This window comes from Notolabrus celidotus, chromosome 17, assembly GCF_009762535.1.
Source record: "Notolabrus celidotus isolate fNotCel1 chromosome 17, fNotCel1.pri, whole genome shotgun sequence".
In the NCBI taxonomy this organism is placed as follows: Eukaryota; Metazoa; Chordata; class Actinopteri; order Labriformes; family Labridae; genus Notolabrus; species Notolabrus celidotus.
The window spans coordinates 12,600,134-12,626,942 of NC_048288.1; the positions used below are offsets into that span (position 1 = coordinate 12,600,134).

General features: G+C 40.7%; 1 protein-coding gene across 1 annotated transcript in view; it reads right to left on the reverse strand.

Moving 5' to 3' along the window:
* Positions 1–10,208: 10,208 nt before the first annotated feature.
* The window catches only part of tgfbr1b (transforming growth factor, beta receptor 1 b), an 88,544-nt gene continuing 71,943 nt past the window's right edge, over positions 10,209–26,809 (reverse strand). The window contains exons 7-9 of the mRNA XM_034706377.1: positions 25,727–25,851; positions 25,359–25,489; positions 10,209–17,472 (exon numbers count right to left, since the gene is read on the reverse strand). Coding sequence (XP_034562268.1) covers positions 17,347–17,472; positions 25,359–25,489; positions 25,727–25,851 — 382 coding nt within the window. The 3' untranslated portion in view covers positions 10,209–17,346. The remainder of the gene's footprint in view (positions 17,473–25,358; positions 25,490–25,726; positions 25,852–26,809) is intronic.

Genomic DNA, 26,809 nt, shown 5'->3' on the forward strand with positions numbered 1-26,809 from the left:
GTGGGGTCGTATGAGTAACATTACACTAGTGCTCCTGCTAGCACCACCAGATAACGTGGGATCTCTCCTGCTCACTCGTTAGCACAGAATTTCTCCCCTCTCTTCTTCGGTACGTTGGGTCTGCATGTGGAGTTCTTCCTCTGTAAACTCTGGTTCATAGAGAAATCCTCTTGTGTCCACAGTAAACGGCATGTCATCGTCGCTGTCAGAATCACTCATTTCTGCAGTTTGTAGTTTTTGATACTAAAAGTGCAGACAGATCCAAACAGCTGATCGGTGTGTATCCGTGCTCATGGAGCAGAAGAACGCCGGTCTGCGAGATGCGTCCGAAAATAGTGCCAAAACAAAGGGGGTTTCTGACGGCAAACTGAATAGCTCCTATTTTTTCTGCTGGTTCTTGCATTTGCACCGTGATGAGTGCCTCGACCATATTTTCTTAACTTTAGCGAAATTACACGAAATAGGAGGCCCTGTCAGCAGAGAAAATAGCCTAGCTTGCCTGCCGGTCATCTGGGAATAGTGTAATGTAACTCATACGACCGCACTTAAAAAAAAACAGAAATATCCCTTTAACGGGGAACTAAAAGGTTGCATCACTCTGTTGCATGCGTATGAAAAATTGACAGCTATCTCCATACAGAATTTTCCCAGTGTTTATACAACAGTAATGCAACATAGTGCTCATCAGGCCTCAGACTTTGTTGTTCTGTAAAACACAGGTTTTATAGAACACTCAGAAAGATAATAAACAATAACAAACGTTGAGTATCAAAGAGAAGCTGCATGTGATTTATACCCAACTAGACACAACAACACTTCTACTTCTCTGTCTTCAAACATACTAGTTTGTGGTTGTGTTTAAAAAAAAAAAGGTAGCTGATTAAAGGCTCCGCCCACAGAGTACCTGTAAGGTGCAGATGTGTAAGGCTAAAAATGCAATGAGTTTCTCTAAAGGTTCCTGGTCTTAGTTCCTATTCCAAAATACATCTGTTATTAACTTCCTTCCACTGCTAAATTCTACATGGTGTTTGGTCCGTCTCCGCTCTGTCACGGCACCATAGCTGATCGGTTTCTAGTCAATGTGTATGCTTCCACTGGCTCCGCTCTGTTGAGTTCCTGCTCTGTTTGAGATAAGCAAGACCTCTATTTTTGCTGGACAGAGCAGATCGAGCGGGGCAGGAAGTCAGGCATACAAAATTAAAACATACGATTGATATTATTCAGTATAAAACACTCTGTGTTGACACCAGATTTTATTTCACATAATTACAGGAACAAATCGTCATGATGAGTGGAGCCAGGCCTGGAGTCAACAGGTTCGAGGTTTTCAGAGGCCAATGACGACAAAGTGGATGAGGAGAGGCTCATCATGGAGCCAGAAAACCATTTATTCAGAAATTACAGCAAGAAATCCTCAGTCTCATGACTCCAGCTGTAAGTAAGTAAGTAAGTAAGTAAGTAAGTAAGTAAGTAAGTAAGTAAGTAAGTAAGTAAGTAAGTAAGTAAGTAAGTAAGTAAGTAAGTAAGTAAGTAAGTAAACTTTATTTAGTATAGCACCTTTCACAGACATAGTCACACAGTGCTTTACAGAGAATCAATGTTGACAAGACAATACAATGAGCAATAAATAAGATAATTAAGAAAGCAGACAGAATGACATCAAATTACACGGAAGGTCGAAAGCCATGTCTAACAAATGTGTCTTAAGGTGCTTTTTAAAAGTCTCAGTGGAATCAGCACAGCACACTTGGGGCGGAAGACTGTTCCAGAGAGTTGGAGCCAAATGCTCAAAGGCACGGTCACCCTTGGTTTTAAGCCTGAATTGAGGCACAGCAAGCAGACCCTAGTCTGAGGATTTGAGGATGTAAGGGTGGAGCAGGTCAGAGATATAAGAGGGTGCTTGATGAAGGATTGCTTTGTATGTTAATATGAGGATATTAAACTGTATTCTGACTTTGATTGGTAGCCAGTGTAAGGAGAATAGGATGGGAGTGGTGTGGGATGCTTTACCGGACCTGGTTAACAGTCTTGCAGCAGGGTTTTGAATTAATTGTGGTTGGTGAAGAGAGGATTTATTGAGGCTGGTGAAGAGAGAATTGCAATAATAAAGCCGTGAGGAAATAACGCATGAACAAGCATTTCTAACTCTGTGTGTGAGACGATGTATTTAATTTTAGCTAAGTTTCTAAGGTGAATGAAGCATGACCGGGTCTGGTGGTCCTGCTCTGTGCTGCTTTCTGAAAAAACGGAGCCTGTTGGTGTTGACATACGAGGAAGCACAGAGACAGACTGGACATGGATTTAGTGGAAATCAGGTGTCAGCTCTGTTTTGGTCTCCACATCCTCCTGTGAAAAAAAAGCTTCACTGTAGCTGCTATATCTTTAAACTGAGTTCACCAGCTTGGATCTTACTGTGTTTTGTTTTTGCTATTTGTTGTTTATAAGTCAGTGTGCTGTGGGTTCATTTATCTTTTCAGCAGCATGCATCAACTGAACCAGCTGAGTGATCCAAAATAGAAACTGCGCCCTGCCCACTCTCACTCATTGACCATGACACTGATAAACATGTCAAATGCATTGGAAAAATAATTGGTTTTATGGTATAATTTCATAATGTTGTGGCACGATACGAAAAACACTTATATCACACAGACTGACAAGAGAGAGCAGCAGAGTGCAACAGCATCATTGCACTGCAGCAATCCTTCCAATCATCAGGTGGAGAGGAAGAAATGAAGAGAATGTCAGTTTGTTTTCCTAAACTCACTGCTCAGAGTAATATAAATATGTCATGACTATAGATTTCAACATTATCACTTTTTAATATCATCTCAACTGACCAGAGATCATGTTGAGTTGTAACCTCCCACTCTGTTTTTTTTTTTTTAATTGGATAGCACAGCTGGAGAGAGACATGAAATGTGGGGAGTAGAGAGAAGGGGAAGACATGCAGCAAATGGTAGAGGTAGAGAGTGGAACCTGCGACCGCTGGGAAGAGGACCATGACCTCTGTACATGGGGCGCACGTTTAGACCACAAGGGCAGCGGCGCCCCCCCAAGAAATCCCTAAGTGAGAGTAAATGATGCATTCATGGTCTGTATTAGGCTTTACAGATGGACAACTTGAAGCCATATGTTCTAGTAAGTAAAGCTCCTACATCCTGTGCTCTGTTTTAGATGTATAATGTGCACATTTAGGGGAATTACCCAAATCAAGATGTACACTGCAAAAACTCAAAATCTTACCAGCTGAAATTGTCTCATTTTTAGTCAAAATGTCTTATCCTACTTGATTTTAGATAAATGTACTTAACAAGTAACATTTGAGCAAGATAGAGGGACTTGTTTTAAGACAACGCATCTTAAATGTCTTGTTCAGTCAAACAATCTTGAAATGATCTTGTTTTGAGTTGCAATTTAAAAAAGACAAGGTTTATTTTACATTTCATACATTTTTCAAGCTGAGATCTTATTTTTAGAAGACGGATAATCTTGATTTAAGACGAACTCTTTACTTGATTTAAGTAAATGCTTTTTAGTGGAGAATCTATCAGAAAACAGCTCCATTGATGAAAGAAAGAAAAGTTGTTTTTTTTTAAGGGTGGGTTACAGTTTTCAGGCACTGTTTCTTCTAAATCAGATAAAAATATACATCCTCAAACTACATGCACACAATGAAACACCTACTTTTGAGCATAGCTGGCTTATCCTAAAAAAACAACATGACTGAATATTAATATATCTAGCTAACTATGAGAAGACATTATATCTCAAAATGCTCAAATTAAACTTTGTAATCTTATTTCAAGCACAAGATGGTCTTAAACCTAGAGAAGTGCCGCCATAATACAACTCAAATTAAGTTGAATATATCGCAAGTGAAGAAGTTGACATGAAATGTATTTGTGCAAAAATCTTTTTTTGAGTGAAAAAATACTAATTGTTTGTATTCCTGGCTTATTCTGAGACACAAAGCTTTAAAATACTGGTCAAATATTGCTTAAAATAAGTTTTCCCTGCTAATTTTAAGGTCACAGTTTTCTAAATATTATGTCTTATTTTAAGAAATCTCACAAAGCAAATTTTCACTTGTTCTATTGGCAGATTGTTTTGCTTATTTCAAGGTGAAAGTACCTTGAAATAAGTTTTTTTTCTTGTTTTTGGAGGGGCATTTTTTCCAGTGTAATCATAATGCTTATATGTGAGCCCACATACAGTGACACGAGGCGCAAAACTCATGACCATGTGTGTTTGAATCATTGGAGTACATGTATGTGTTGACGTCCTCGTGTGACACTGTTTTACGGTATATTCAAATTTCTGAATGCAGATATGGACCTTTGTGTTCGAGCTAAAATTCTCTTATAAATAACCTATTTTGTGAATTATGCATGTTATCACGCTGCCCGGACAAATCTTTCTCTAAACAAGAGGATGCCTCAGAGCTACTCTCCACACACACGCAGAAAAAACAGGTTCTGAAGGCTTTCTCTGTAAACAGGACACATTCTGAACAGCTGGTGGTTTTTTTTCAAAGCCGTAAGCTCACAGTGTGTGTGGCTGTAGAAGTGCACACACAACAGGCTACGGCTCCAATTTAGAAAACACTTTCCTCTATTTTTTAAGTGTTTTCCTCACTTTGCTTTTCAATTTCACATCTATGAAAAATTAATATCTCACCAAAAAAAAGAAATTAGATAGGATTTGGCCGGTTGGCTGAAGTTTAATTAAGCTCATTAATACTCTAAAGCCCCCCTGAGTGCTACACACTTTTCAAAAAAAATCATCTTCTCTAGTTAGAGCTGTTATTTATCAGACAGTGCAAATGATAAAGAGCTGAATTTAGCTGCCATGGTGCGTGAAGTCGAACAATCTTTACTGTCAGACCAGTAAATAAAACCTGGTTTGTTTGTTTTATTCATAAAATGCTCCTGCTGCATCCACAGTGTGTGAACAAAGTGTTTTTGTCCTTCATTAACTTTTCATAAAGTGTAACTGTGTAGGCATGCAGCTACTTGGCAACCCTCCACGTTCTCCTGGGAGAAAACAGAAGTGAAATTATTCCATAAATTCAACCAAATGTTAGAAATTGCCTCGGAAATTAACCTTCTTTTTTAAGGGGGGGAAAGATCTCCAAATTATAATCCTGTAATGTTCTTAAGTCAATGCCTAGCAGGCAGGTCACCAAATAAAAAGAGAATACCTCCTTTATTATTGATAATTAATAGATATATTTTTAATAGCAAAGCTGCTGTGCTTCCTCTTGCTTGTTAAAATGTACCCTGTGGAGTTTTTGCCTATTTCGTTGAAGCAAACGCTGCAGCCCGACTCATTACAGAGAGAGAGATATCATTCCCCCTGTGCTCGCCTTCCAACTCTGGCTCCATGTTAGTTTTCAATTTAATTTGAAATTCATTTTACTCCTGAATAACGATTGGTGATATGGAGAGACCTGCCTTTTCATGATAGAGCCCACACTCTCTGGAGCTCTCCTCCTGCTGTGCTCAAACAGGAAGTCCTTAGCTCCGTTTGAATCTCTTTCTTTTTGAGGGCTTTTTCCGGTGTAATGAATATTTGAAAACGTTTTTATTTACTTGATTGAGCCTGTCAGTGTAATGGTCTTTGCACTACCCATGGCCTGTCTTTCATCTCTTATAGTTCATTACGTCTTGTTTGGATCTTCCCTGCGTCTTCCAGTATTATTTATGATCTCTATTGCTTTTTGTTGGATTCTTAGTTGGACTTTTTTATAAGTAAGAGTTTGTTTTTTCTCATGGCTTTTGAAATTAGACCCTTACTTTTATTCTGCATTTTGGGTTCTCTTCTCCTTTTTGCCTCAGAATTTGCCAGAATGAACTGACATCAAAGGGAGGAAACACAGAGACTATACACCGCTTGACGAAAGTCTTGTCACATAAGGAAATAGTGGAAAAGTGGCAGAAGGTTGATTTTTCTGATGAATCATCCACTGAACTGCATCCCGATCGCCGCAAATACTGCAGAAGACCTGGTGGAACCCTGGTTGGGGTGTGAGAGATCTGCAGAGTGGATGGCAGCATCAACAGCCGGAAATATCAAGAAATTCTTGCTGCCCATTACATTCCAAACCACAAGAGAGGGCAAATTCTGCAGCAGGATGGCACTCCTTCTCATACTTCAGCCTCCACATTGAAGTTCCTGAAAGCGAAGAAGGTCAAGGTGCTCCAGGATTGGCCTGCACAGTCACCGGACATGAACGTTATTGAGCATGTCTGGGGTAAGATGAAAGAGGAGGTTTGGAAGATGAAACCTAAGAATCTTGATGAACTCTGGGAGTCCTGCAAGACTGCTTTCTTTGCCATTCCAGAGGACTTTGTCAATAAGTTATTTGAGTCATTAAGTATGGATGCAGTCCTCCAAGCTCATGGGAGTCATACAAGATATTAATTATTTTTTTCAAGGCACCATGACTTTATGTTCTGATGTTATTGTAGCATGTTTGTGTATTCAAAGTAAATTATATGTTTAATTTCTACTTTCTTTTTGTATGCGACAAGACTTTTGTCCACGCAAAATCTGACCTTTCTGTCATAATTAAATGAAAAAACTCAATAAATGATAAAAAACTTTATTTTGGTAAAATAAAACTAGTTCAGTGTGCTTTGCCTTTCATATGAGCCATTTCTGATTCCAATTGATCAACTACAAGTAAAGTTGTTATTTGTTGTTCCTACAACTTGGATAAGTGACAAGACTTTTGTCAGGGACTCTACATGAGCTACATGAGGTTAAGCAGGTTACGTGAGAAGTTGCATAGTGCTCACCCATTCCCAGATATACAGTTTTGAGCCCTTACATCCTCCTGCCCTCAATCACTTTTCAGGTGACATCAATTAAGTCAAGAATGGCTCAGGGTTCAAGGTTTAGGGTTCAGGGAGGACATTAAGATGTGCCAGTATACACACACAAGGGCTGTTTTTGAAAAAGCCTGCTACATACTACCTAGTAGGCAGTAGGTACTGCGTTTGAATTCGGTATGTAGTAGTATGACTATTCTGTTTGATCTGTTATGCATCAGGCTGAGCCAGACGTCACTGGATTTCTGGTTTCGGAAAGCGGAAGTAAACAACGGCCAAGCTAATCGCAAAACTGCTTCTTTAGCATCACTTATGATTTAAAAAGCGGAGTGCCATCGTCAAAAAATAATTAAAAGAAGAAGCGTAACTTTAGCGCTGTGAATTGTGGGAAACAGTACGCGAGGCAGACTGGTCCGATCAGTAGACATCCGGGGAGTTTTGGCATACTGCAAATTTTGCTCTTTTTCACATACTACTTACTACATACTGAATTTTGGCCAAATCAGTACATACTGCTAGTATAGTAGGCGGTTTCGACACAGCCATGGTAATCAGACGGACAAGGGTGTGACAACGAGACACAGGTGAAACTAATCAGGGTAATCATATTGGAGGGATACACACAAGGACAGGAAGTAAAGCTAAATAAGACACATAGGGATCAAGAACTACAAAATAAAACAGGAAACACAACAGACTTAACTCGAAACACAAGTGAAAACACACACAAGGAATACAACACAAGACATGGAACACTGATCAACAACAAGGAGAGCAAGTCAAGGATAACTTGTGACTGATACAGACAGGGAGGAAACAAGACAAAACAACACAAAGAAAATGCAAACTAAACTAGAGCAACTCATGACATGATCGAGTCTGATCAAACGTTACATCACTACAAACAACAAGAAGCACCACTGGGGAACAAATAAGTGATCCTGCTTCAGTCTTTGATGTCTCCTCTTAGTCCTGGTACACGTTGAACACTTTTCAGGTGTTTCACATTTCTTCCCCAAAGTCATATTGAGCTAGTTAGACAGAGTGACGACTGAAGGAGATGTGAATGTTAACACAAATCACATATTATTCAAGAGCATAGACGAGGTCTTTAGAGTTTCAGATTATCTTCTTATTATACCAGATCATTTTGTTCTTCTCTTGTTCCTTTTTACTTTCATTGATGTATTTTGCATTGTTTCACATGAGACCAGGAAACCAGCTTAGTGTTATCAGCTGCCAGAATTCAACCATGTGAGTAAAGTTTGACCGGGATCAGGCTTTGAGGCTGGCACAGGGACTTTTTAAAGTCATGAAAGTGGGCTTTTGTCTATGTGGATTGTGCAGAAACAACAATGCAAAGGTTCTTATGAGACTATTTTCTTTACAAAATAAATTAATGAAGGGAAACCTAACATTCTCATGGAGGTGGAGGGGGGAGTGGAGGGGGTCTTTTCTCATTCTCTCATTCACATTATCCTGTTTTACCATCTAAAGATAATCTAACTAAAACAATTGATTTAAAGATGATTTATTGATATAGCTAAAAACAAAAAAGTCAGTCATTCACATTCCTCTGCTGTAAGCGCTTTGATGACAGTGGTATATTCTCTTCAGCCAATTATGTCGATTTAACATTTAACCCAACATTTTTATTCACTGTAAAGTTTCAACATTGGCCTGCCTTTCTGATATAAATCACATTAAATGCCAAAGTCATTACTGTTCTTCTGTCTGCATTTTGAACTAATGCATAAATTGACTGCAGCACCTGAACAAAGTCTTCTTGACTCTCAGATTTTAAAATCTGTTGACATTTTCTTTTTGACTTAACCAGTCCTGTAACACTGCCAGAACCCACACTATGTTCCATTTTGTGTTTGCTCTGAGTCTGTCTTCTCAATTCAGTAGATGTGTATTTCCAGTGGTCAACTCAGAGGGGGGGACCGCCCCTCTGGTGCCCACACCTGAAAAAAACACATAAAAGTGTCCTCTTGGATGCCCCTGTAGATGATGATAATATGAAACAATAGTCTTTCTGTTGCTCTTCTGAATGATAAATCCAGAAAAATGACCTCTTACTTGTCCTTTCACTGGTTAAAATGCTAATAAATGCCCCTGAATGGATTTACAATAGATAAAACACCAAGATGCCCTCTCAGGCGTCCCGCTGATGGATGAAATTTGATAAAGTGCCTCCCGGTCATTTAAGATAATTAGTTGTTTGGATGTTATTTAAAGTTTGAGTGAAGTTATATACTCCAGAGTCTTTTATTGATTAAAGTTTTTATGTAGTGAGCAGTTAAATAATTAGGTGTGGGAGTTATAGTAAGCTACTCAGCTTTAAAATTGGATGGTAAAATAAACCGATTCAATCTTACACCAGCTACATGCAGGAAGTAGCATTTCTGTTTTGCTATTATATGTTAATAGTTTTGATTTTTCTGTTACATTAATGATATTTTAACCACAAATTGTTAAACAGATACTCACCAAATTGGGTAGAAATAAGCATTAGATGCTCAAAATGTCCTGTGCATATCTTGTGTTACTCCCTACAGCTCCAATTCTGACTGTTTGGATTCATGCTGGCATTTTATCCACTTAAGCATTTTTGCCCTTATCTAAAGGACTAGACAAGTTTAGTCCAGTTTTGAAACTATCTTATGATTACAGAATGCCATGGAGACAGAATACTTAAGAGCTGACAAATGCTGCCAGAAGCACATAATCGGTCACCCATCTGTTCTCAGGAACAGATGGGTGACGTCATAGATACTTTGTCCATTATTTATACAGTCTATGGTTTAGTGTGAATAGTTAATTTCTTGATCGGCACCCACTGTATGGGGAGTGAATTTTTACATAACAGCGATTTTTAAGTTATTAAGATTACGAGTTTTCCATAATTGAAGCACAGCTGACTTGACTTACTGTAGCTGTTGATGAGGAGGCTCAAAGCCCGCCTCTTTACCTCACACTAGCTCGACAGAAGTTAGGTGGAGTTCAGCATTTCCAATATGGCACCCACCGACGATTGGCTTAAAAACAGCGCTTCAGACACAGATGGGTGACGTCATGGATACTACATCCATTAGTTAAACAGTCTAGGGTTGTCACTCGGTTTCGTCCAATCAGAATCTTAAGAGTAAATCTCAAAGAAAGAATTGGAAGGGATGTTGCGTCACCCCAAAATAAGTTTTTATGATGGCATAAAATGAAAAAAACACCAACAGTATCAGCTCTTACGTGCCCAGCTGATCAGCTGATATCAGTGTGATAATATTGGTTAATAGATTTGTCATTCAGGCTCTAACTGTGAGGTTTGAAGATTTACCCGTGGAGAGCGAATAAAGCAGACAGACACAAATCTTGTAGTGAAACTTGGTTTCTTTATTCACACCATTTTCTACTCCAGCTATGTTAGAAGTTAACATAAGTGTCAATCCTCTAGTTCCTATGTCGATCTCATTCATCTGTACACACTATATAAAAAAAGTCATGATTATAATATGTTTAGAAATCCAGGAGGGTCACGAGGTGAGGAGGGTTCAACAGTTGTTGAGGGGTTTTTGCTTTACAGTCCCTCCCCTCACTTCCAGCCTCCTCCAACCTCCACTTTGACTCCTTTTTTCTTTTTCTTTTTTTTTTTTTCATTAAACAAAAGAACATATCTAACAAGGCATTTTGTACCAGAGCTCAGAAGGGGGCTTGGACATTTGTAAAGCGCTTTGACTGTACAGCTCACGCAGAACACAACCAACAGGTCATATACAGAGCATGGTAAAAGAGGAATAGTATACTGCTTGGGCACAACACAAACACAATACAATGCCATCTGACAAAAAAGTACCATTGAAAAGAAAACAAAATTATTCTCTTCAACTTTTTAAGCATTTCATAGAAACAAAAAAGAGAAAGATAAATTGCAAACTTGGAGTAAACAAATCGAGAATATATATACAGTGAGGTAAAACACATTGGTCTTTAAAAGGAGGTATTTTCTTTTTGATTAAGTGACCTTTTTAATATGTTAATTATGCTTTTTTAAGATACTTCTCAGCTTTTGGATGACATCTATAAAGCAGGTAATGCAGACACCAATGCAGACACAATCACATGCAGTCTTGTCATTCGAGGTGAAAAGTAAAAAGAAGTCTTGTCAAACTTAGGCACCAAATAAAATGTGATAAAGCTTTCTGCTACCCTTTGTTGCCACAAAGGCCTCACTGCAGCATCGGAGAGGAAAAGTGTTAAATCGAGCAAAGCCTGAACCTTTTTGTGACCCAAACAAGTCATAGCAGAAACCTGACCGTCGACCCAAAACTCCAGCAGAGACCGTCTCAGAGCAGGTCTCTGCTACAACAGAGAGCAACCAAGAGGGAGATCGTGATAACCCTTCGACCCAAACACACTCCTCATCACAGTGAGTGGATCATGCTAGCATAGATTGGTCTTTGAGCCTGTGTGATCCAGAGGGACTACTGAGAGGGCAGACACCGTTGGCCCAGACTTTGCATAACAAGAAGAAGATAGAGAGAGAGAAAGTGAGAGAGAGAGAGACAGAGAGAGAGAGAGAGAGAGAGAGAAGGAGAGAAGAAGAGAGACCCGTGCGGTGGAAAGTTGCATGTTCACAAAGTTGCTGCCGTGACCTTTGGGCTGAGTTTACGCAGGCTGTGCTCAGATTGGTGGGAGACTCTGAGAGGGCCGATACATTCACAGCTGTTGGGATTACTCAGTGCGTGGTTTGAAGCTGTAGAGCTGCTGGCATAGTTTATGTCACCTCCCTGTTTCTGCCCTCCGTCAATGCAAACGGAGCAGAGGAAAAAAGCTTGTTTTTGTTCCCCCCCTTCGGCGTAACAGACTTGTATGACAAGGCTGCATATTTTACCAAGCAAAGAGTGCATCTCATTTCTTGGGTCACGAAACGGCTCAGGTACAATGCTGCTTCTTTCCACAACCTTTAACTGTGTTGACCGCTGAACCAAGGTTTGAAATTTCACGATGGCTGTTCATCAACAGGGTACAATGACACCCCCCCCCTGTTTTATTCTGAGCTTAGGACATAGAAGGCAAGGTAGGATTCTCAAAGATGAGGTACAGCAGGTTTTCTGTGTAATCTTTTTTCGATGGGTCAGAGCCCAGAAAGCTGTCGAGATACCTCAGCGAAAAAAATGTTTGCCAAACCCAAAGAAGTGTCAAACAAAATGGAGGAAAGACATCATTTACAGGTTCAATACCAAACGTTCAGACAGAAGGACGAGCTATAGTTTGTCCCCTTTTATAATCGTAAGGCTAACATATGTTCAAAACAGGCTAGTTTGTACAACAAGCAACATCTGAAGAAGAAGCCTGCTCCACACTGCTGCAATCTGAGAACGGGTGGAAGCCGGCTTTAACAGAGATTGCAAAGTGCGGCAATTGTTGTATGCAGATGACAGAGCGCAATTCAGACAGTTTCTCCTCAAAGACAACGAGAGAGTTTAACGTCATTGTCGAATTCAAGGTTTGAGAGACGGTCTGAATATGCGTGCGCTCATCTCCAGTTTTTACTTTGCGTTGTACTGGCTAGTTTTGTTTCAGACAAAACCCCAGGCCCTAAGATCGACACATGGAGTTGTAGGTGGGGTATGTACGCGAGTTGGTTCAACATGTTATGGGATCTGAAGCCACAGAATCGGCTGCAGTGACGAGTGGCTCTTGTAGCTAGGTGATATCTGTTAGGTCGATTAGATAACATGGAATGACAAGAGAGAAAGGCAAGAATCAAAGACAGAGAGAGAGAGCTGTATAAAGAGCACGAGAGAAAAACAGCTGGGTGCAAACATGTCTTTTTACAATTAAGTCATCTTGGGTTAAGAAAAGAAAAAATACAAGGCTGCTGGTGACTTTAAGACAGAATGAAGGTTGTCCTTGTTGAGGCATACCAGAGGTGCTGTTGAGTTGAGCTTTTGTTGTTGTTTATGTCCCAGAGAATGACGTTGTTTGTGGAATACACATACTGTACAGTCCAAATCCAATACAGGGCAAGCCAGGTTGTATTTAAAGGTATACTTTGAAATGTTCTAATTTAAGTTCTCTATGCCATCACGGGCTCCTAAGCTACTCTTTCAACTCACATGGCTTAGCATTATGGATTCTCTGACCTGGTCTTTCCTGGCAAGCCCTATCTTCCCTCCTACTTTGACCACATTAGTACACATTTAACATTTAATTCAGCATAGTCCGTCACCCTTTTTGTATTTAACATAGCAGCGATACCCACTTCACTTTCTTCTAATATCAGGATAGCTTTCTTTTTTTGTTTAATCCACACAATATTTACAAGGCTGAAATGTCACTTCTGCCACTGCCGACTGTCTCTAAATATTTACGAATACTTCATTCACGAGAACGATTCTGAACAGTGGAACTGAACAAGTGGATACAACACAATCTGCTTTTTGTTCGACTTCAACCAAAGTCTGATTTTTAGCCTGAAGCAACTGGTTATGTAGCTTTCAAGGATATGTGTCATAAATAATTTTTACACTTCAATTATGATATTGCTGGTGATGCGTTCATTTCATTTAGCTGGCTGAAATGCAACTTTGTTTTTTCTTCAGGAGTTTTAAGAGTATTTGTAAATTAAGGTGATAAGAAAAGTCTTTAATCAAAAAGTCGGGATGTCTTTAGAAAGTAACGTCTGCAAAGTTAAGGTCGAAAGCTTTCTCTGAAAAGCGGAAGGTGATGCATTAGCGCTGCTGTAAAACTATCAGAAAATCAATTTCCTGGACAGATTGAGTCACATTTTTTTTGAGGTGCAGTGTGAATACTTTCAGAAATTATGACATTATCCATTTGTCATTACATTATCAGTCGCTCTGAGGGCATCAAAAGTTTTTTGTTTTTTTTTTCCTGCAGAGCTTTCTACGAAACAAGTCACAACCTTTGAAGAAATGCTCTCTCCTACCTCCTCAACACTTGGCCTTCATAGAGGAAAATATGTCTAAAAGCTTTTCCAACTGTGTTTTTATGTGTGGACATTTAAAGTGGAGAGAAGTAGCTACTCGAGCTCCCATTGATAACATTGGCACCCTGGTTCTCAGCCATGCCATGAAGGCTACAGCTTTCCATTCTGCCAGACAGCAACTGATTGAACCGGCCAGCACTTTGAACCAGAGATGAAGAACTGGTCAGCGAAATTAGCTGCTGCAGTGGTCGGTAGAGTGGACTTCTGCGCTTCACGGACGTCGGCGGACAACTCTTTCACGTACTTCAGAGAAACTATCATGAGGACTGCCAACTGTATGATGATGGGCTGGATCTGCTTCAAAGCAACATGGCACACTGATCAGATTCAGGCAATCTGAGGATATTTTACATCCAACGGCAGCTCTCACCTCAACTTTCCAAAGCGAGGTGGACAACTAAGTAGCAGCACATCAATACATTATGTATCCATAAAGAAAACTAATGAAGACAGGCAGACTCACAGACGCCCAAAGTTGCCGCACAGGTAAACCCAGCAGTGGTTCAGAAGTGCACTTATTGCTGAACAATCAAGAGACTCTGGGATTTCTTTTTCATCGCTGTCTGGCCGATCTGATTAACTGAATGTGAGGGATATTGAAACTTTGTACATGTCGACTGTTTCTCATAATAGATATGGTTTGGACCGGTGAGTTAAAACACAAGTGCTTCTGATGCGACTGAGACAAAAGCAAATCTGTACAATGAGATCATACGGGTTTAGATGTGCGGCAATTTTGGCAACAGGACAGACACTTGACTGAAACAAATCGTTAAATCAGGTGCTACATATATTTTTTTGTCCTTTAGATATAATAATGACACTACTTTTACCATATTAATCAATAATATATATCATCTTTTTTCATTAAAAGAAAAATAAAGAAAAAACAATAAGAGCAGATCTCGACTCTTATGCGTTGGTCCCTTAAGGCTTGCTAAGCTGAAATGACAAAACTGTCAATTTTACCTTTTTTGAACTCTTGTTTTTTGTAAATGTACATTCTGGTAGAAAAAGAAAAAATAATAATACACAACCTGGAAAACCTATGGCTTAGTAAGTATCCGTTTGCTATATTTAAATGAATGTACCTCAATTTTTGTTGATTATCCTACAAAGAAGAAAAATGCTTGAAAGGTTGATCCGCACTGCCACGTAGTCGATGACGGCGCGAACACATACGACGAACAGAATCAGAAATCCAAGAGTTTACATTTATAGGGCAACATCAGTAATGCTTACAAGTCTCTGTCTCTTTTTCCGAAGCCGCCGTGAGCTTTTTGCGGTGTTGTTTTTTCCAACTAAACACAGTTTGAGGTGCTGGAGCTCAGTTTCCGGACTCTGTCCGCGAGGAGGAGAAGCTGTACGATGAGTTGTTGCTGAGGTGGTCCGGTGTTCAGGTGTGAGGGTTTTGATGAAATGGCACCAGAGAGTCGGCTGGGTTGTGGGTGCTGCTGCTGCGAGACGTGCAGTGTGTGCCCTTTCTGAAAAAATCCTCCCCTCGTTCTTGGGTGTGCATAGTACGAGCTTGCTGTGTGCTCGGCATGGCTCCTCCAGACCTCTCCCCCCCAACCTTTGGCACACACATGCACGGAGCTGCATACACGAGAGAGCGAACGCACTCCACAGCGACCGACGTGAGAGGAGTTGGGTTGTTAAAGCACTGGCACTTTCCGGTAACCGCTGGCTTGGAAGGCATGGTGGCAGCTGATTGTTGTTGTTGTTGTTCTTGCTGTTTTGTGGTTTTAGCAGAGCAGAGTATAGAAAATAGACACATTTATCTACTGTATATTGCATATGTTGCAGCATGTTGCCAAAAATGAATGAGGTCATCATGTCCAGTTTTGTTTTGCAAAGAAAAAAAAATAAAGATCCCCTGCCACCAGAAAGAAAATTAACAAACACAATAAGTTAAACTGACCTGTCCAGCTCCCTGCCAGTACAGAGGGAGATGGGAAACACAAGAGTAACAAAAGAAGAAGAAAAAACAACAGGTGCAAAAACGTTGCAGAGATGAGATTCTGCTAGATGGAGAACAGATGAAGCTGCTGTTTGTCTGACTTACACAATGTCCCATGACCCCCAGGTCCATGCTTCTGTTCCCAATGCTACTGTAACACCACTCAGGAGTAGGGCTGCAAACAACATCGCATCACATCCGTTTCTCTTTTTAAATTACTAATAACCCTGATTTAACGTCAGGGAGAATGTGATGGAGAGAAATGGGACCCTGTGAGGTGATGCAGGACCCTGTTTTACACATGCTTACTCAAAATCCTTCTTGCATCGTTAAAATCATACAGAAGTCAAAATGAATCGATGGTTTAGTGGACTTCTTTCAAGGGACTGATATGTTAAAAATAAATCCTCAAGAGCCTGAGATCAACGCTGCAATCCTAGCAACAGTCTGTTCCTCACAGCGGTGGTTTGCTATTGAGACACAGCAGACCTTAGAATGCGGTAACTGACCAATCAGAATCAAGTATTTAACACAGCTGTGATAAGCTTTGAAATTGAGAGGGATTGTGCGATGTAGCTCTCACAGTGACCGTCTCATTCTGCTGAAAACACACACTAACAATGTGCCGTTAATTCTTTAGGTTAGAATGTAAAGATATACATTCTTATGATCCAATCAATTAGGTTTCAACTAATAAATGACGCCGCCACTGATGCACTTGACTGTTTACTTAATTTCTTTTTAAAGACTAATGCAATTATGGGTAACTGCAACTTAAAAACATGGCATGTTATAGTGTTTGGGAGCCATGCATGTAGCTACATTCATCTCACAATGTATTGTGAATTAACAGATCACATGTTCCATTCTGATTCAACACATTTTAGTGTTTAAAGAAGCATAATTTATAATTTTTCTTCTTGCAGCCCTACTGAAGAGTAGCTTACTCTCTGAAGAGAAGACTGAAATGCTAATATACAAATGAGGGGGGTGATGACGAAGATGAGAGGAAATGAAAGCGGAGCTCCGGCAGCTCAGAGGTTCCTCAGGTGAGATTCCTTGTCTGGCCTTCAGTTGACCTGATGGGGGCTCTGAGCTCTGACAGGTTTTGGTGTGCGATGAGCAGTCGAGAGTGGGACTCTACATGGGACCCCGCATCTCCCAGTGGGTCTCCAGAAAGTTCAATGTGATGAAGAAGGAAGATGGTGAAGAAAGAGTGGAGGCTTCCTTTCATACCCCTGTTATCCCATTCAGGCACAACCATCCCTCGTGTCTCCCTCTAGATCCATCCACTCAGCCTTTTTGTGTGGAAGTGTCGGACCGGTGAGACACACGGCGCACACACAGGACTCAGCAGTTTGTCCATGAATGCGATGGGAGAAGAAACAGAGCCCAGAGGGGGGGAAAAGTCTTTGCTTCCCTTTACAGCCAAAGGGAAGGAACAATCAATGAATAATAAAGATGATAATAATGCTAACGATATGGGTGACAGTCATAATGTGTGTGTGAGTGTGTGTTTGTATGTTTTGTGGTCGTGTCTACATCTTGATCCCCTCCTGTTGGCTGAGCTGGGACAGCGTTTTCTTGATTCGCAGGGCGGTGAGTCGGGCGGCACTGTTGGCATACCAACACTCCCTCATTATCTTGGCCATCACCCGCAAGGCCTGCGGAGGAGAGAGACGACAAAAGTTAATGTGAGCTAATTACAACATGATGCCTTGGGAAGAGCACTGATCTGACGCTGTACATACAAAACCAGATGTGGATGTTGTGCAGTCAGGCGCTTGATTTCTGTTCTGACATGAGCAGAACTAATCACAACCAGTCAGGAAATGTAGCTGTTATGTGCCTGGTGTCATGTGACCTCCATGAAGGCTTGTGTCTTGGTCCGATTACATTTGCAATGCAAAGACTGCATGTATAGAAAAATAACTAAATTCAACCAACTAACATTTACAAATCCATCTGATGTTTACATAAAAGCATACCTTCTCTACATCAAGCTGTATCCCAGGTTGTGGTTGCCGATCAGCAGAACAGCTGCTTTTCCAATGTCCACAGAAGTTACAAATTTGTCTCATTACTAACTCAGCTTCATCTTCCATCTGGGACTCTGTGACTCTGTGTAAGTCAAGTGGTCCCCTTTGGCATGCTGAGCAAGGTCTCATAAAGCCTCACAGTGCCTGAAACTTGCATTAAATCGTCTTCTCATGTCTGGTCGGCAAATCCTGCTGAGTATTCGTGATCCCAGTGATGTCCCAGGCCTCAACTTTTTGTGAGATTAAACATTAATGCACGTCAGCTTCCCTAGTTATTTAAATAAGCTGTAATCCTAACTTGCACTCAGGCCACTGTTCAGTGACAGTTCAGGGATATGGTTCTGTAATATAAATTACATTACATAACGTTTATTTAGCTGACACTTATCTGAAGCGACTCCCAAAAACTGCATCCAACTACGTAGAAACCCATCCCAAAATTGCAAGTAGATCATCTTCATCAAATATGCTGAGCTGCCTCGACCGCCTCATGCAATATTGACCCTGTGTGGTTATTTTGGTGTTTTTGTAAATTGTTCTTCTTTCATATCTGAATGCATTAAAATGAATAAAGCTTCTATGATGTCTTCAGAGATCACTCAACTAGGTTCTGAATACGTCCAGTGGAAGAAAGTCTATATTTTCATCAACCTGACACCAGTTCATCATTTTGTGTCTGTAGTCCACTTCAGGGAATCCACACCCTGAGCTTTAAAAGACTTAAGATCCAGCTGACTTTAAATGTTATGAAATTACTGTTCTTTTTCAGTCCCTTCCTCCTCACTCTTTCCAGACTTACACATCTCCTCAGTTGTTCACATCTCTTTTGAGAAATGTGGTCAAATCAAACTTTTCACAGGACAAAGTCTTTCCTCTTCCTCTAATTAAAGGAGTCTTTTTTGACTAGACATTGCCAAAAGGCTTTGATTAAGGGATACAGCCTCCAGAGTTTATACAAATTCCTTCATGTCTCCCTTGGCGGGGCTGTAAACAGCATCTGGTATGTGTGAGTCAACATGTCTGCGAGTGTGTGTGTTTTACAGCCACGGCCTGTTAGTGTCTGTCTGGTGGGATGATGATGATGATGCTGCTGCTGCTGCTGCTGCTTCCTCGGCGGGGACTTCCTACATTGCTCAACACATTCCAGTCAGCAGTTCATCAAGTGTGTAAGTGCAGAACTCTTCAATGATTTCGCTTTTGCTTCTGCAGAACTAGACAGCGTGTTTCAGGCTCAACGCTTTCAGACGTGATTCCATCTGAGAGGCCTGTACAGAAACATTTCTGACGTCAGTGGTGAATTGTTTGAATGACTGCACAGTATTAACTGTCTCTAAAAGTAGTATGGGAGGTAGAGCCTTCAGTTATCAGGTGCATCTCCTTTGGAAACATCTACCGGTCAGGGTCCAGAAGGCAGACACCTTCTCTACTTTTAGGATTAGGCTTCAAACTTTCCTTTATGATAAGGCTTATAATTAGGGTTTGCTCAGGCTGTAAGCAGCTCTCAGTCATTATGCTATAGGCTTAGACTGCTGGGGGAACTGACACATTTGGATCCTATCTATCCACCCTCTCTCCTCTCTCTGCCTGTCTCTTACTTTAACTCTTCCTGTCCCATTACAGTTACTAATCATAGATCTTTCTGCGAGAGCCTGAGCTCCCTTGTCTCGTAGGTTCCTCTGGATTTCTGCCGTAGACGCCTACTGCTGTTGACTCCAGCTTCTACCACTACTATTCGTGTCATCACTATCATCTCTCTCTCTTTATCTCCCTCTATCCCTCTTTCCAGCCCAAATTCTGTTGAGGCAGATGGCTGTCTAACATGAGTCTGGTTCTGCTCGAGGTTTCTGCCGTTAAAGGAAGTTTTTCCTTGCTGCTGTAACTTGCTAAAAGCTGCAACATGCTCTGCTCATGGTGGATTAAGGTCAGATAAGACTGCCTCTATGATGGGACTGGATCTTACCCTGTCTTGACGTTGGCTCTTTGTTAATAATATAACAGAATACGGTCTAGACCACCTCTGTTTGTAAAAGCGTCTCGGGATCAAATTTGTTGTGATTAGGCGCTATATAAATAAAGATTGATTGATTGTAAATAGGAAACGAGCCAGTAGCGAACAGGGTAAGGCACAATAAAAAAGGAGTGTCACTCATCCCTCTGGACATCAACCAAACAATCCTTCAGATTTTGGAGGAATCGAACCCTTACTATAGAGCTCTCTGAACTCAGTGTGCAAGGTGAGCTACAATATATGATGAAATATACGTTTCAAGTGCGAAAGCTTCTTGGAATTGTTGAGAAGTCTGGTGGGGGTGTTTTGTTCCGTATGCAGCCTCTGTTCCTGTTGCACATGCAGAGATTCTGTGCCCGCTGTCTGTTGATGCAACTTAATCTGAGGGAATCACTTGAAGTCTAGATATGCAAATGATGTTTCAGTAGTGTAAAGAGGGACTGTTTACTGAACGCATGCCATCAAATGTTGTTTCTTATTCTTTGTCAAACCAACATGGCAGCAAAAAGTATAATCATATGATCAGGATTTCAGATTATACTGTATGCAGAAATGTGTTCATGCGTATCTATATAATTAAGTGAGTGAATATACATGTGTATGGTGGTGCAAAAGCATTGTAAATAATGGAAGTATAAGATATTATTGGAACATTCAATATGGCCATAAACTGGGCCAGTCAGGCATTGTGCAGCTGTTATCATTGTGCAACTGTATGGGGTCCCAGAAGTTCAAAAGTAGTGCTGGGTCACTCTGACCTACAACATGACGTGTTGTTAGAACTTCTCAGAAGTTCAAAGATCGGGCTAGGTCACTCCGACCTGAATATTGACCTGGTGTTGATGGAGACCATCACGTAGCCGAGATTGTGTAACACCATGTGAAGTGTATAAATACTGTATGTGATCTATCATTAAAATTGTGGTTCTTGTTTTTCAAAGTGCTTAGGCTGGGGCACAACAGATCTTTGGATCATTTTTTGGACAAAAAAAATAAAAGTATTTATATAACTTTTCTACTCCTCACTGGGCCATGAGCTCACTGAGGCTCTAACCATGCATTTCAAAGTGTAACCAATCAAAATGCCTCTCAGTGCATCTCCATAACAGCGCTTTCCACGATAGCTTTTCAACACAAGCCTTAAAAAGCCTTATTCAACAAAGAGAAGGACTTTTGATAAGGGCTTTCTCAAAACTGCTTTTCTGTTTGATTATTTAAAAAACTAACATTTCAAAAAAACTTGAAGTGTTCCTGTTCTCACATCGCTACCTCTCAGTGAAATAAATTCCCTCATATTCCCACTCCGCTCACATTTAGGGACTTTAACCATGCATAAATATTTTCCCATCTCTCACAGCAGTGTTCATGAGAGTGGAGTGATGTTTTGCCCATCACATTATTTCATCCCTTCTGTGCAGGCGTCACGTTGCTGCCACCTGTGTTATCTGACTGTGCTTGTAATGACGATCACTCCTCTCGGAGCAGTTAGTCTTGTTTATCATTATTTTGCAAATATCTAACGGATGCTGAAGTTTGTGCTCCCGTCTCCCCTCTCACACACTCAGAACATGCAGAGGCAGGGCTGACACAGAGAGACATCTTTCTCATGCTCGTATTGATTGGAAACAGAGGAGAGTGCTTCGGGAAACATTAAAGACTAGCTGCAACTTCTTTTAACTTGCTGTACACCACGATAACTTTTCCAACCGAACCGAGGAGGTCGTCTGAACAGAGCTGGGTTTAACTGTGATCATTGCACCACTATGCCTGACTATGAAAAAACAGGCTTTAGATTGTTCTTTTGGTTGGCTTCTGAAACCCAGTGACTAATGAAACAGTGTTCTTGCTAAAGGACTGTTTTTGTAGCACCAAACAATACGGTGCAAAACAACTTCAACTCTACAAAGTAAACAACACAAAAACTAAAACTCTTCTAAAGAAACAGTGACAAACAAATCATAGATTCACAGCTGGATCTTGGGCAATATTTAGACATTATGCTTTATTTTTATGCTAATGAAGGATTGTTCTCGGTGTTCAAACACTTGGTCTAGACTAACAGGTGCTGTCTACATCTACAAACCCTTCCTCTTTATGGACTCTGCATCACTAGCTCTTTCACAGTGTATTCTTTCAGTACATTCCTGTTTACCTCCAGTCCTGACAGTGAAACTAAATCGAATGCATATCTTATGTAAGAGCAACTCTCATCAAAACAATCAATTATTTGCATGCATTACTTTACATTTTGATGTATGGTTCTCTTCTGAGAGCTCCCTGTCCTTCCACATGCTTGTGTGGAATGTAAAAGTCCTGGGTTGGCAGAGCACACCTACCTTCTCTTTCATGTGCATACACATACAAAGCCAAGGCAGGGAGAGCAGTAGCATCAGTGACCATAGATAGCACACTGGCAGTGTATGGCTCTGTTCTGGGAGCTGCCTGCCCTTCCACATGCCTATTTGGGATGCCAAAGCCTGGGGCAGGGTGAGAACACCTACCTTCTCTTTAATGTGCATACACATAAAAAGCCAAGGCAGGGAGAGCATCAGTGACACTACTTATTATTTTATTCATATCTGACCATTGGACTGAAAACTGTCTCAGTTCTTCGCTGATGTTGGCTTATATTTGGGTAAATTTCCATCAACATGGCACTCTGCCAGTTCCTCCTGCACATAAACTTTCGCTGTAACATTGAAATCAATCTGTTTGTGAAGAACAATGTTTGAATGATAATCTGAAGCTCCATGGAGCTCATTTCTCTCTAAAAAAACACATTTATAACGCCTGTATGCTTAAATTGGATTTGAGTTATGCTTCTGAGAAAAGATTTAGCAGTACAAAACACATCAATGATGTTTTCATAGTCTGCTGCATTGCCGGTCAATACATTTCGAACTAAAGCATTGAGCTTTATTGAGCTACAAAAGAAACTGAACAGCTAGTAAAAGAAAAGTGAACCATGAGCAACGGCTCACTAGACTGAGACAGGTGGCAAGAATGTTCCAGCAATTACGGGTTTTGAGATGATTCCACTTTCAGAGGAAGAAAGACTTCATTGTTTGATTAAAACACAAGGTAAGGATGTTACTTCGCTCAGCAGAGGAAAACAATATCAGTCATGATGCCTCTGGTTGAGGAAGGTTTCATTAGTCCATCTTCCCTGAATCTCCTTCAGGCAGAAGTGTGGATGTTTGATAAATATGGCACACACGTACATGAGGCTTTTCATGCATTTCAAGAATTATAACCCTTGAACGTAAATCCTGATTCACTCCAGATCACAAATATCAGTTGTCTGGAGGCTGCCAGACAAAAAGGTGGTAAAGGTCAAAATACACAGCAGTGCACGAGTTCTGATATCATGCGATGTGTGCATTCATATCCAGCTTACAAAGTCAGTGTGGGTGGCAGAGTTGGCTGCTTATGACAAGGCTGCTTTAAAAAAGAATCTGTTATGAGCAGCTGAGCGGTAGAGACATTGTAGTCCATTCTGTATCTCACAAAGTTAACTGAAGAGGACTGAAGTTAGATCTATAATCAGGCTGCTTTAATTAGCACAACAAACAAATTTCACCTAATCTGCCGACATTCTCCAATCTGATGGACACTTCTTTGTTTTCACACAGCGTGGTGGCTTAAATTTAACTGAATCAGCCCAAATTAAATTGTAATGACTCCCACCACAGTAAACAAACCAATACCACAAGTGTGTGTGTGCCGGAGTCTGTGTGTACCACACTGTTCACACTGAAACCAGACACTGCATAGAAACAACACACACTCACACGTTCTCCTCCCACCAGCTGAGTGGATGTTTCCTCTCTGGGGACTGTGGGAAAAGAAGTCTGCCTGTGTACCATGTGTGTGTGTGTGAGTGTCTGTGTGTATCAAATAATTCAGCAGTGTTACTGAGAAGGACTCCCGGAGTTGGAGGTTAAGAAACAACTGGCATACCTTGTTTGCAATTTACCCACGAAACCACACACAGTGTTTGTACTTCACCTCCCTCATGATGCCTCTCACAGTTTGATTAAGTGAATGGTGCAATCATTATTATCAAATAATGTTCTTCTATTTTTAGACATGTAGTTAGCAGGGCTGCCCCTGTAAGGTTTAGGACTTGAGTCTTGGAGGCCTATGTTTGTGACTTTAGCTGGCTGGCTAACGAAAACTGCTGACTGTCCGTAAAAACAGACAATGAGGCTCCACCTCTTACTGAAAGGAAGTCTTAAAGTGAGGGTGTTTTCAAATGCAGAGTCTGTCCTGTAGGGAACGACTGAGGGAGCCACAATTTAAGCATATTCTACTTAACACAGCTAAACAAGGGATCCCCGAGTCTGTGGGTAAACAATGTCACTTTGGGCATGTCAACCTCGACATGGCTATGCTTGTTACACATTACAGGCTGTGTCCAACAAACCGAACACAAGCATATCTCTTTTTTCTAGATCTGCAAAGTAGCATTATAGCAATATGGCTTTTTCCAGCTATAGCCTCCAGTGGCGAGTGGCTTGGACACAACATATGACTGGGTATTTAGGTCTACCAAAATAAAAACATTAATAAATTGATAAACTAACTAGTAGTTCTTAAAATATGTCTTTAATTGTTGCGTTGCTGCATAATGTTTGCTACTTTGCGTGGATGTTTGTGCCTGTGCTGAATCTGTGCATGTGTGTGTTTCTCTACTGACATCATCAGGGTGTGCTTGAGGATTGATTGTTTTCTGTGTAACGATTTCTTCGTCAGTTTTGGATATGCCAACAGAGATTTAAACGGAACAGAGGATCACAAAAGTGCTACATATATGGTGTAAATTGTAAATCTCTGTTCAAGCACTAGCTCCAGGTTGGCACCTCTGTTACAACTGAGAAAAAAGGATAAGATCAAGTGTGAGTAAATGCGTGTGTGTGTGTGTGTGTGTGTGCGTGTAGTTCTGCCAACTAGCAAGGGTGACAATGTTTCATTGTTTAGTCGACTAAATGTGCATATCTCTAGCTACAATATTAACATCCTGCTATTGTAGCTAACAGTATACAGTTTAACAGCTTCTCAAACCAGATTTAAGAGGACACTGTAAGTTACATTTTGTTCCACTGTTCTTCCTTTACTCTGCAAATCTGGTGCACACAGCTCCATAGGGGCCACATTTGTAAACAAAGCTATTTTGGCTTCACTTCTTGGGAGCTGTCGTCCATCTTTTTTTAATACAATCTATTCAAAATAACAACTACTCTAAAACCACATAGTAGGAAACTACAGTGTCATGACTTTGAACACTTAGTAAACTCTGATAAATGCAAGTTTTAGGGATAAAACTTTGGTGTAGCGCTGACCTGAAAATAAAGCAAGGAGTTTCCTAACCTTGTACGGACTATCAGATGCCAAACTCACTGACATAAACTCTCAGGTACATCCATGGTAATGAGCATCACAGGAATTGGAGTCTAAAATGTGGAAACATCCAGCATCTGTGACACACTGACACACGACCTACCTCACAACTCTGCCAGCGGTTGGGAATGTTGGGCCGAAGCTTCTGCTCACAAACAACCTTCCTCATCTCCTCCACTGATGGATCTGACTGAACCAGGTCGTAGTAGGGAAGCTGGTAGTCCTCATGGATGCCTGCAAGAAAAACAAGTTAAAAATTCTCTGCTTTGAACTGAGTCTGTCTTATGATCAGAGAGACTAACGCAGACAAGTAAAGTAGAATGAATGCATCAGTCTGTCTAATCATGCATTTTCTCTTCCCCCATGCAGATACTGGTGTGTCGATGTCATAAGCGGCTGTTAATCTGTCATCCTCCCCTCCGTTTAGCCAATTATTCATCCCCCTCCACCAAGCGCTCATTTGATCCTTACCTCCCATAGAGCAGCGGCTGGCAATCTCCCAGAAGACCAGGCCCATGGCATAGATGTCTGCCCGCTTGAAAGACTCAAAGTGTTTCATGTTTATGGAGTCGTCCAGGACCTCTGGAGCCATATACCTGAGCAGAGAGATGATGGGCTGTTAGATACAGCATTTGCTCCGTGATACATTACATTCTTGAGAAACAGAAAGAAAAAGATACAATAAAAGACATGAGTGCATAAGCAGCTGCCATCAGCTAAGTACAATGTTGGTGTACTGAAGTGAATTGGATCGCAGGCTTGATGTGCAGCCAGGTCACTCCTACATTTCTCTAAAAGCTTCTTAAGGCTTAAGTGATCATAAAATCCATTTTACAACCCTTTTCAAGTCTCTGATTAAGTTACGGTGCATTACAGCCTTATACTCACTCTTTCAAGGCTACACCCTTCATATGTAAATAGACTGTATCTACACAGAGCTTTCTCTAGTCCTCTGATCACTCAAAGAGCTTTTACATTTAATGTCACATTCACCCATTCACACCACGTTCACACACTGCTGGCATCGACCCCCTGATGTCCAATTGAGATCTTATAAGTACATACCTCGGTCATTACTCATAGTTAGAGGAAAAATCTTCAACTGAACACAGCTTTTGGATCGATTCAACAGTTTTAGCCAATGAATAGTTTTTGAACTGCCGGTTTCTATCCACATCACCCTCCTGCTACTCTGCGTGTCATGACGCTTTCCATCATCCAGACAGGAATCATTAAAGTAATGACACTGATGACAAAGATGGAGTCTATTAATGTCCTTCATTTCATCCCATTGGGACCTTTTTGTGAGGATGATTATCTATAAGGGTGTGATTTTTTACATTGCTGTGTCTGAAAGGCTACTTTCCTAACTTAATTTATATTTTACACATTTTTTCTAATTTGCTGTGTTGACTGTAACCCTGTCATAAGTGAAGGTTTTAATCTTCAGTTGAGCATCATGTTTCATTTAAGAACCGAAGCTGGATGTATGTGTTGTAACAAAGACCAGAAGGAGAGCACACATTACGCCTATTCTAAAATCTTTACCCGTTT